The sequence below is a fragment of the Mustelus asterias genome, chromosome 18, assembly GCF_964213995.1.
Source record: "Mustelus asterias chromosome 18, sMusAst1.hap1.1, whole genome shotgun sequence".
Lineage (NCBI taxonomy): Eukaryota > Metazoa > Chordata > Chondrichthyes > Carcharhiniformes > Triakidae > Mustelus > Mustelus asterias.
The window spans coordinates 9,636,098-9,647,362 of NC_135818.1; the positions used below are offsets into that span (position 1 = coordinate 9,636,098).

The 11,265-nt window shown below is 46.1% G+C and overlaps 1 protein-coding gene across 1 annotated transcript; it reads left to right on the forward strand.

Moving 5' to 3' along the window:
* Positions 1 to 919: 919 nt before the first annotated feature.
* Positions 920 to 9,654, forward strand: gpx2 (glutathione peroxidase 2). Its single transcript, XM_078233400.1, has 2 exons — positions 920 to 1,366; positions 7,820 to 9,654. The coding sequence occupies exons 1-2, from the start codon at positions 1,145 to 1,147 to the stop codon at positions 8,168 to 8,170; spliced, it is 573 nt and encodes a 190-aa protein (XP_078089526.1). The 5' UTR covers positions 920 to 1,144; the 3' UTR covers positions 8,171 to 9,654.
* Positions 9,655 to 11,265: the final 1,611 nt, after the last annotated feature.

The window sequence follows — 11,265 nt, forward strand, 5'->3', positions numbered from 1 at the left end:
GGGTGGATTGGCCATGATAAATTGCCTCTTAGTGTCCCCAGATGTGCAGGTTAGATGGATTGGCCATTCTGAATTACCCCTTAGTGTCCCCAGATGTGCAGGTTAGATGGATTGGCCATGCTAAATTGTCCCTTACTGTCCCCAGTTGTGCAAGTTAGATGGATTGGCTATGCTAAATTGTCCCTTAGCATCCCAAGACATGCAGGTTAGGTGGCTTGGCCGTGCTAAATTGCCCCTCAGTGTCCAAAGATGTGCAGGAAAGGGGGATTAGCTACAGTGAATGTGTGGGGATGCGGTGATAGGGTGGGGGGAGAGGGCTTGGGTTAAGACATTCTGTCAGAGAGTCGGTGAAGACTCGATGGACTGAATAGCCTCCTTCTGGGCTGTAGGGATTCTATGAAGCCATTGACCCTCCACCCTTGAGTTGAATTGACTCAATTACCTGACAAAGGGTCATCTGGACTCGAAACGTCAGCTCTTTTCTCCCCTTACAGGTGCTGCCAGACCTGCTGAGATTTTCCAGCATTTTCTCTTTTGACTCAATTACCTGCTAAGTGAAAAAGATGAAACACCCAGAAAACACTAATTTCCATTGAGTTTTTGGTTGGGGGGCGGGGTTGGGTTTTTTTTTGGGGGGGGGGGATTTTATTCAATTGCTAGTCTTTTTTCGGTGTTAGCAATTTAAAAAAAAAACTCCTAATGCTCAAATTTTCCAATTTCTTTCCAAGTTTGCCAAAGTTTTAATTCTAATATTTCTTGAACCATTGCTGTGGCGCCTCCTCCTTCTGTTTAAAGCTTTAAACTGCAATGAAAATGATTTAAAATAAAGTGCAGTAAGAAGTTTCACAACACCAGGTTAAAGTCATTCACATCATAAAATAAAGTGAGACTTGGATATGATGAAGATTGTGGTTGTAATGTCAGTGTTGGGTGGTTGCCAGGATCTGGGGACGTGTCTCTGCTTCCTGCGATGTGGGGAGTGAAGTCATTGAATATTTGGAGGGTGGGAGGAGGAAGAGGGAGGAGCTGATTTATTTTATTTGCAAAGTCATTGCGAAAAGGACACAGAATCCTTTGTACCTGTGTGGGATCAGGTGGTACTGACACCTTTGGGAGCTCTCTCGCAGAGACACTCACCGCAGCGATGGCTCAAGGCATCAAGTCTTTCTACGATCTCAGCGCTGTTACCCTGGCCGGAGACAAGTTGGACTTCAACGTCTACCGAGGGAGGGTCGTTCTGATCGAGAACGTGGCTTCCCTCTGAGGCACGACCAGCAGGGACTTCGCCCAGCTGAACGAGCTCCAGAATCGCTATCCCCATCGCTTCGTGGTGCTGGGCTTCCCTTGTAACCAGTTTGGCTTCCAGGTAAGTGCGGGGTAAGGACTGGGGGTACTCACAACCCAACTGCAACATGTGTTCCCCCTCCCTCCCTCTCAACCCTCCCCCCCCCTCCCTCTCAACCCTCCCCCCCCCTCCCTCTCAACCCTCCCCCCCCCTCCCTCTCAACCCTCCCCCCGTCCCCAAACTCTCAAAAACATGTGTAACCAAAAAAAAAGCAACTTTAAGTCCAAACTTTTTTGAATTGCAGTTTTTGAGTTTAAACAATCCTGGCCAATTTTCTTTCTGACCATTGTAACTTTTAGGCACTCACTTTATGTGCCCCTTCAGCACACACTTGAGGCGTGCTCTCCACCCTACCAGCGAAAACTCTCAGACACACAGCACCATATTCCTTTCCTCTACTACAAAAGGGCTTTGCATGTTGCAGAGGACTGGGGTTCAACTCTACTATCACTTCCCCCTATCGGAGAAAGTAAAGAGAAGCGGTTTTGAGCATAGTTTCATTACCCTACTGACTCACTAAAAACTGTGAAGCCCTGGGTGAGAGAGGGGGAGAGATTTGTACTGCCTGGTCCTTATATATTTTTTTATTAGTAGGCTTAAATTAACATTGCAACGAAGTTACTCTGAAATTCCTAGTCGCAACACTCCAGTGCCTGTTTTTTTAAAAAAGTTTTTATTAGTGTCACAAGTAGGCTTACATTAACAGTGTAATGGAGTTACTGTGAAAATCCCCTAGTCGCCACACTCCGGCACCTGTTTTTTAAAAAAGTTTTTATTTATTAGTGTCTCAAGGGTGGCACAGTGGTTAGCACTGCTGCCACACAGCGCCAGGGACCCGGGTTCAATTCCCAGCTTGGGTTACTGTCTGTGTGGAATTTGCACATTTTTCCCTTGTCTGTGTGGGTTTCCTCCGGGTGCTCCGGTTTCCTCCCACAGTCTGAAAGACGTGCTGGTTAGGTGCATTGGCCATGCTGAATTCTCCCTCGGTGTACCCAAACAGGCGCCGGAGTGTGGCGACTAGGGGATTTTCAGAGTAACTTCATTGCCGTGTTAATGTGAGAATACTTATTCTTACATTAACACGGCAATGAAGTTACTGTGAAAATCCCCTAGTCGCCACACTCCGGTGCCTGTTTGGGTACACTGAGGGAGAATTTAGCACGGCCAATGCACCTAACCAGCAAGTCTTTCGGACTGTGGGAGGAAACCGAAGCACCCGGAGGAAACCCACGCAGACACGGGGAGAACATGCAGACTCCGCACAGACAATGGCCCAAGCTGGGAATCAAATCTGGGGCCCTGGCACTGTGAGGTAGCAGTGCTAACTAATCACTAATTAGACATAGCGATACTCTGGATTTGGGTAGGGCGATTCCACTCCATCTGACGAAGGAGCAGCGCTCCGAAAGCTAGTGGCGTTTGCTACCAAATAAACCTTTTGGACTTTAACCTGGTGTTGTTAGACTCCTTACTTTGGGTAGGGCAGCAGGAATTGATGTAACCTGCCCCTGTGGATCCCCACCTCTTCAAGTGGGGATGTACACTTAAAAAGAGGTGAAATTATTTAAACAAAAGCTTTACATTTATTAATTATTCATCAGAACTCTGGTCATTTTCCTTTCTACCTTCTGGTCTCGATTTACAGGCTCCTTGCTGCCAGTCCCAGCTTCCTATCAAAACAAACGCCTCACTACAGATTTTTTGTGGTTTAATTTATGAGCATGGAAATATTTCTTTCCATGAACTTTGCATGTGAATCTTGAAAGAAGAACATTTCAACACTTTGTTTTTAAAATTCTGTATGTTGTGTTGGCACTTTGGCGCAGGGATTAATTATTTGTCAGCTCTGAGAACAGAAATTTTAAAATTGCGGAGGACTATTGCATTTCCTGCACAAAAATTGTACAGTCATTTTCCAGGGAATGCCCCCACGTCCATTGTGTCTCCGTTTTTTTCCTTTCTCATGGATCTATCCCTGGCCGCCTCCTATTTCTCATTCGGATGCTGCCCCTCGGCATCATTATCTGAAAGATTTCACATGTAGGCTGGTGACTCTAGCTCTCTACCTCACTGCCACCATGCTAGGGTGACTGTGTGGAGTTTGCGCATTCTCCCTGTGCCGTTTAAAGCTCATTTATTAGTGTCACAAGTTGGCTTGCATTATCACTGCAATGAAGTTACTGTGAAAATCCCCAAGTTGCCACACTCCAGCGCCTGTTCGGGCACACCGAGGGAGAATTTACCATGGCCAGCGCACCTAACCAGTACATCTTTTTGGACTGTGGGAGGCAACTGGAGGAACCCACACAGACACGGGGAGAACATGCAGACGCCGCACAGACAGTGACCCAAGCCGGGAATTGAACCCAGGTCCCTGGTGCTGTGAGACAGCAGTGCTAACCACTGTGCCACCGTGCCTCCCCGTGTGGGTTTCCTCTGGGCGCCTTGGTATCCTCCCACACGCCTCTAACACTGTCCGTCCTAACACTGTCCACATGTCCGTCCTTGGCCTTTTGCAATGTTCTAGTGGACCCCAACGCAAACGGAAGGAACAGCACCCCATCTTCTAATCGGGCACTTTACAGCCTTCTGAACATTGAGTTCAACAACTTCAGACTATGAACTTTCTCCTCCGCCTTCACCCCATTTCCATTTATTTTCATTTAATTTCAACTCATTCATCCTTTTTCACGTCTTTTTTCCCACCTCTCCATTCCAGCTTTCCTTTCCACACCCTCCCGCTCTCCCCCCACCACTTCAGTGCAACTGCCACATTCCTCAGGCAGTCCTTTAACAATCTGTTCTGCCGTTCACACATTCTGATCACTTAATGGACAGTCTTAGCGCCTACTCAGTCTTCTATATCCTCATTTACATTCCCTTTACCCAAACCCCTTTCCCTGCCTACCCCTATAGTATAAACCTCCACTGATTCTCTTTGCTCTGAAAAAGGGTCGTCTAGACTTGAAACGTTGGCTGTATTGTCTTCCCACAGGTGCTGGGATTTTCCAGCATTTTCTGTTTTTACCTCTAACACTGTGTGGGTTAGGGTGATTTGCCATGTGAAAAATTGCCCTTTAGTGTTAGAAGGATTGGCAGGGTAAATATGTGGGTTAGGAGAGATGGCCTGGGGGTTGTTGTCAGTGTAGCTTTGCTGGGTCGAATGGCCTCCTTCTTCACTGTAGAGATTCTGTCTCCTCCATTGTTAAATTGTCAGACTGCTTATCTGATATCCAATACCAGAGAAGCAGAAATTTTCTCCAGTTAAATATTGGGAAGACTGAAGCTCTAAACACTATTCCCTTAATTACTGTCTCCTTGGCAACCATCTGAGGTTGAGCCACGTGTTCATAACCTTGGTGTCATGTTCAACCCCAAGATGAGCTTCCAACTTTATAGTTGTACCATCACAAAGATCGTCTGTTTCCACCTCTGTGTCACCACCTGGCTTTGCCCTTGCCTCAGCTCATCAGCTGCTGAAAGCCCTTGTCCATGCTTCTCAACTCCCATTCTAATGCACTCCTGACTGGTCTCCCACATTCTAACCTCTAAACCAGAGGTCAACTAAACTGACCATGTCTTAACTCGCAACAAGTACTCCCATTCCCCTATCACCTATGTTCTGACTTTTATTGACTCCCAGTTGAACAACATTTTTATTTTCATGTTGTCATTCTTGTTTTCAAATCCCTTCGTGCCCTCGCCCTTCCCGGAGGAAACCCACACAGGGGAGGCACGGTGGCACAGTGGTTAGCACTGCTGCCTCAGTGCCAAGGATCTGGGTTCAATTCCCGGCTTGGGTCACTGTCTGTGTGGAGTTTGCACGTTCTCCCCATGCCTGCGTGGGTTTCGTCCGGGTGCTCCTGTTTCCCCCCCACAGTCCAAAGATGTGCAGATTAGATTGATTGGCCATGCTAAATGGCCAGTGTCAGGGGGATTAGTAAAGTAAATACGTGGGGTTGTGGGGATTGGGCCTGGGTGGGATGGTGGTCAGTGCAGACTCAATGGGCCGAATGGCCTCTATGCATTGTAGAGATTCTATGATCTCTGTAATTTCCTCAATCCTCCAACAAGACATAGAAACTAGAAGCAGGAGTAGACCCTTCGAACCTGCTCTGCCATTCATTTTGACCATGGCTGATCATCAAATTCAATATCCTGATCCTGCCTTCTCCCTATATCCCTTTAGCCCCAAGAGTTGTATCTAATTTCTCCTTGAAATCACACAATGTTTTGGCCTCAACTTCTCTCTCTGGTGGTGAATTCCACAGATTCACCACCTTCTGGGTGAAGAAATTTCTCCCCACCTCAGTCCCCAAAGGTTTATTATCCCTTATCCTCAAACTATGACGCCTAGTTCTGTACTCTCCAACCATTGGGAACATTCTTTCTGAATCTACCTTGTTGAATTCTGTTAGAATTTTATAAGTTTCTATGAGATCTCCTCTCACTCTTCCAAAACAACAATGAATATAATCCTAACTGACTTAGTCTGTTCTCCTCCAATTCTGGTCTCTTATGTGGCCCCAATTTGATGGCTGTTACTCAGTTGCCTCAGTCCCAGGTTCTGGAATACCCTCCCTACACTTCTCTGCCCACTTTTTTCCACTTTAAGATACCCCCTAAAACCTACCCCTTTGGCAAAACGTTGTGTTGTCCAATCTAACATCTCCTTCTGTAGCTCAGTGTCTTCAACCTTCTTGAATTGCTGCAGTTCATATGGTACAGATATATCCACAATGTTGTTAGGCAGGGAGTTCCAAGAATTTGACCCCATGATAGTAAAGGAATGGCAATATATTTCCATTTCAGAAGGATGTGAGACTTGAAAGGGAACGTACAGATGGGGATGCTCCCCAATGCCTGTTACCCTTGTCCTTCTAAGTGGTAGAGATTACAGGTTTGAAAGGTGCTGTGGAAGGAGGCTTAGCGAGTTGCTGCAGTGTATCTTGTAGATGTACACACTGCTGCCATTGTGCGCCAAGATTGGAGAAGGTTGGGAGAGAGGTGCCAATCATGCAGTCTCCTTTGTCCTGGATGGTGTCAAACTTCTTGAGTGTTGTTGGAGCTGCACTCATCCAGGCAAGTGGAGGTTATTCCAGCACACTCCTAACTTGTGCCTTGCAGATAATGACAGACATTGGGGAGTCAGGAGGTGAGTTACTCACTGCAGAATTCCCAGTCTCTGATCTGCTCTTGTAGCCACGGTATTTAAGTAACTAATCCAGTTAAGTTTCTGTTGAATGGTGACCTCCAGGATTTTGATGGTGGGGTAGACTATGATAATGCCATTGAACAACAAGTGGTGACAGTGAGGTTGACTCTTGATTGGTCATTGCCTGGCACTCGTGTGGCATGAATGTTACTTGTCACATATCAGCTCAAGCCTGAATGTTGTTCAGGTCTTGCCTTGTGCAGGAATGGACTGCTTCATTATCGGAAGAGTTACGAATGCACAGTGTTCAGTACCAGTCATCAACAAATATCTTAATTTCTGACCTTACTTTGGTGGGAAGGTCATTGATTAAGCAGCTGAAGATGACTGGGTCTCAGGTGTTACCCTGAGAAGCTCCAGCGACAATGACCTGGGGGTATAGATTTCCTGTCATATAGAGTCACAGTCATAGAGATTTACGCATGGAAACAGGCCCTTTGGCCCAACTTGTCCAGGCTACCCTTTTTGTTTAAACCCCTAAGTTAGTCCCAAGTGCCTGCGTTTGGCCCATTTCCCTCTATACCCATCTTGCCCATGTAACTGTCAAAATGCTTTTTAAAAGACAAAATCGTATCCGCCTCTACTATTGCTTCTGTCAGCTTGTTCCAGACACTCTCACACTCGGGGGAAAAAAACTGCCCCTCTGGGTCCTTTTGTATCTTTTCCCCCCTCACCTTAAACCTATGCCCTCTAGTTTTAGATTCCCCTACCTTTTGGGAAAAGATGTTGACTATCTAGCTGATCTATGCCCCTCATTATTTTATAGACCTCTATAAGATCACCCCTAAGCCTCCTACGCTCCAGGGAAAATAGTCCCAGTCTATCCAGCCTCTCCTTATAACTCAAACCATCAATAAGAAGTCTCACAACACCAGGTTAAAGTCCAACAGGTTTATTTGGAATCATGAGCTTTCGGAGTGCTGCTCCTTCATCAGGTGAGGGGATGAAGGAGCAGCACTCCGAAAGCTCGTGATTCCAAATAAACCTGTTGGACTTTAACCTGGTGTTGTGAGACTTCTTACTGTGCCTATCCCAGTCCAATGCCGGCATATCCACATCAAGTCCCGGTTGCATCCTAGTAAATCTTTTCTGGACTCTTTCTAGTTTAATAATATCCTTTCTACAATAGGGTGACCAGAACTGTACACAGTATTCCAAGTGCGGCCTTACCAATATAATTTTAATAGACTAATAAACATGCATTTTTAATTTGGTTTTATGATGCATTTTTTCCTTCACTTTTTTTTCAAACACTTTAGGAAAACTGTCATAATGAGGAGATACTCAATTCTCTGAAGTATGTCCGTCCTGGAGGGGGCTTTGAGCCAAACTTCACCATGTTCCAGAAGTGTGACGTGAATGGTGCTGGCACACACCCGGTCTTCTCCTTCCTGAAGGAGAAGCTCCCCGTTCCTTGCGATGACGCTACGTCCTTGATGAAAGATCCCAAATTCATCATTTGGAGCCCAGTCCGTCGATCGGATGTTAGCTGGAATTTCGAGAAGTTTCTCATTGGGCCTGACGGAGAGCCGTTCAAACGCTACAGCAAAACGTTCCAAACCATCCACATCGAACCAGACATCCAAAGACTTTTGAAAGTTGCCAAGTAAAGAATCCAAGGTAGCAGAATAAGCAAGGAGGCAGGGTAATATTGCTTTATATACTACCTGTACTTATCATGAGACAGTTGCACAATCCTCATTAACTTGCACATGGATATAAGCCCTAAATCAAGCGCACAATTTGTTTGCAGTCCTTAAATGTATTTGATATTTTTAGCCCAGTCATTTGAACTCCTTGCACACCTTCCTTTCTTCTCCTCTGTCCTCAACTTTGTTCACTTCTGATTGCTTTGCCTTGCCTTTTACCCTTTTCCATCTTTGTAAATCTCACCTAATCTTATTCCTTTAGTAAACCTCCTTCCATTTGAAGGACTACTTTTGGTTTTAAAAAAAAAACCTACGGGTGGGATTTTCTGGCCACACTCACCCCAAGACTGGAAATTCCCATCCAAGGTTAACGGACTTTTGCACGGTCCACCGGATTTTTTGTCTGCCCGCTACGATTTCCGTGTCGGACGGGACGGGAAAAATCCGTCCTACATTTTGTAGGTGTTTGCTTAATACATTTCCGAACATCATTCTATTTTCTCCAACATCTCATTGTCCATTAACCTGGAAACTCAAAAGGGCCTTTTATCCACCCTAAAATGATGACAATCTGAGATTCAGTTTTCTACACATTAGGAATTTATTCAGTCCTCATTTATTGTATTTCATATTTAGTGAAAACATCATCCATATGGGCGGCATGGTGGCACAGTGGTTAGCACTGCTGCCTCACAGCGCCAGAGACCTGGGTTCGATTTCGGCCTCGGGTGACTTGTCTGTGTGGAGTCTGCACGTTCTCCCCGTGTCTGCGTGGGTTTCCTCCGGGTGCTCCGGTTTCCTCCCACAGTCCAAAGATGTGCAAGTTAGATGGATTGGCCATTCTAAATTGCCCCTTAGTGTCAGGGGGACTAGCTGGGGTTATGGGGATAGGGTCTGGGTGGGATTCGGGTCGGTGCAGACAGGATGGGCCAAATGGCCTCCTTCTGCACTCTTGGATTCTATGGTTCTATGTTGATCAGGGCACAAGACAACTTTTGTGAATTAAGCCTCAACAGTTTAAATAAAGTAACACCATTAAAAACCCCAATGTAAAACTAAATGTGCTTCTAACTCGTCAACCACCCACCCCCCAATCCCCATGGCATTTTCCAATTACTCTGCAGCAAAACCCCAAAAGTGCTGAGGATTTATTCCATGTCTCTGTGATTCTATGATTTGCTTTGTCTGAAATTATGGATTGTAGAAATAGTTGTTATACTTCCTAAGAAGTTTTTAATGAAAAAAAAATAGTGCTTCCATTCTTCAGGACTTTACCGAATGAAGGTATCCTCCTAAACCCGATAGGGAAGATGCCGGAAAAACAGAAAAGTTGCTGAACTTTCTGGGTGTTACTGTTTGAAACTTCTTGGAAGTGTTGATTTTGTCAATCAAAAATGACTAGTAAATGGATGTCTGAAAACAAAATTGTGTGTGTGCATTTTTCTTTTCCGTGAAGTTTCACCAATTCCTGATTCACTCAACGTTTCTCAATTTAAAGTTTGTTGACATTGATTCACTTTCCAAAATTGATTGGTCACTTATGTCTGGGTGGCACAGTGGTTAGCACTGCTGCCTCACAGCACCAGGGACCCGGGTTCGATTCCTGGCTTGGGTCACTCTGTGTGGAGTCTGCACATTCTCCCCCGTGTCTGCGTGGGTTTCCTCGGGGTGCTCCGGTTTCCTCCCACACTCCAAAAGATATGCAGGTTAGGTGGATTGGTCATGCTAAATTGCCCCTTAGTGTCCCGGGATGTCTAGGTTAGAGGGATTAGTGGGGTTGTGGGGATAGGGTCTGGGGTGGGATTGTGGTCGGTGCAGACTTGATGAGCCGAATGGCCTCCTTCTGCACTGTAGGGATTCTATGATTCTGGGTCAATAGGCCCCATTCTTTTTTATATCCTCATTTATCCCCTGAAAATGCTTTGAAGTCTCCACATCTGGAACTTTGTGGAATTCTTCAGGCATTTGATTTGTCTTCCCATTCCAGCTGAGATTAATGATCATTTAATAGCAAGAAAAGTTTACTTTTTTATCAGTGTCACCAGTAGGCTTACATTCACACTGCAATGAAGTTACTGTGAAAATCCCCTAGTCGCCACACTCCGGCACTTGTTCGGGTACACTGAGGGAGAATTTAGCATGGCCAATGCACGTAACCAGCACGTCTTTCGGACTGTGGGAGGAAATGGGAGCACCCAGAGGAAACCCACGTAGACACGAGGAGAACCTGCAGACTCCACACAGATAATGATCCAAGCCAGGAATCGAATCCGAGTCTCCGGCACTGTGAGGCAGCAGTGTTGACCACTGTGCTGCCCTGCAGTCCATAACAAGTACGACCACAGCAGTGTCTGAGGTTGTTGGCCCTTTTAAGGCACTGATCCACAGATTGAGATATTATAGGCTGGCGCAGTGGTTAGCACTGCTGCCTCTCAGCGCCAGGGACCCGGATTCAACTCCGGCCTTGGAAGTCTGTGTGGAGTTTGCACGTTCTCCCCGTGTCTGCGTGGGTTTCCTCCGGGTGCTCCGGTTTCTTCCCATAGTCCAAAGATGTGCGGGTTAGGTCGATTAGCCATGCTAAGTTTCCCCTTGGTGTCAGGGGGATTAGCAGGGTAAATACATGGGGTCCATCGTGCCTGCACTGACAACAATACCACCCAGACCCTATCCCTGCCTCACAGCACTGCTGTCTCACAGCAGTGAGGCAGGGATAGAGCCTGGGTGGGATTCTGGTCGGTGCAGATTGATGGACCGACTGGCCTCCTTCTGCACTGTAGGGATTCTATGATTCACTTTGAAAGGAGCCTTTGCATAGTGGTTGACTGGAAACTTTCAATTCTCAGTGCCAAACTTGTACCCGAGCTTCATGTCAAGGACAGACAGGCTGCACTGATTCTGTATTGCCTCTCAAGAGAAGTGCAGCCTTTTTAATGCATGGTCATTAGGGAGGGAGTAATATGATTGCCAGAATGTGAGTGGATCTTATGTGCCGCTAATGGTGCTTTCTGAGTCTGCACTTCCTGAGTTGCTCCTCCTTATCCTGTGATTCTTCATTT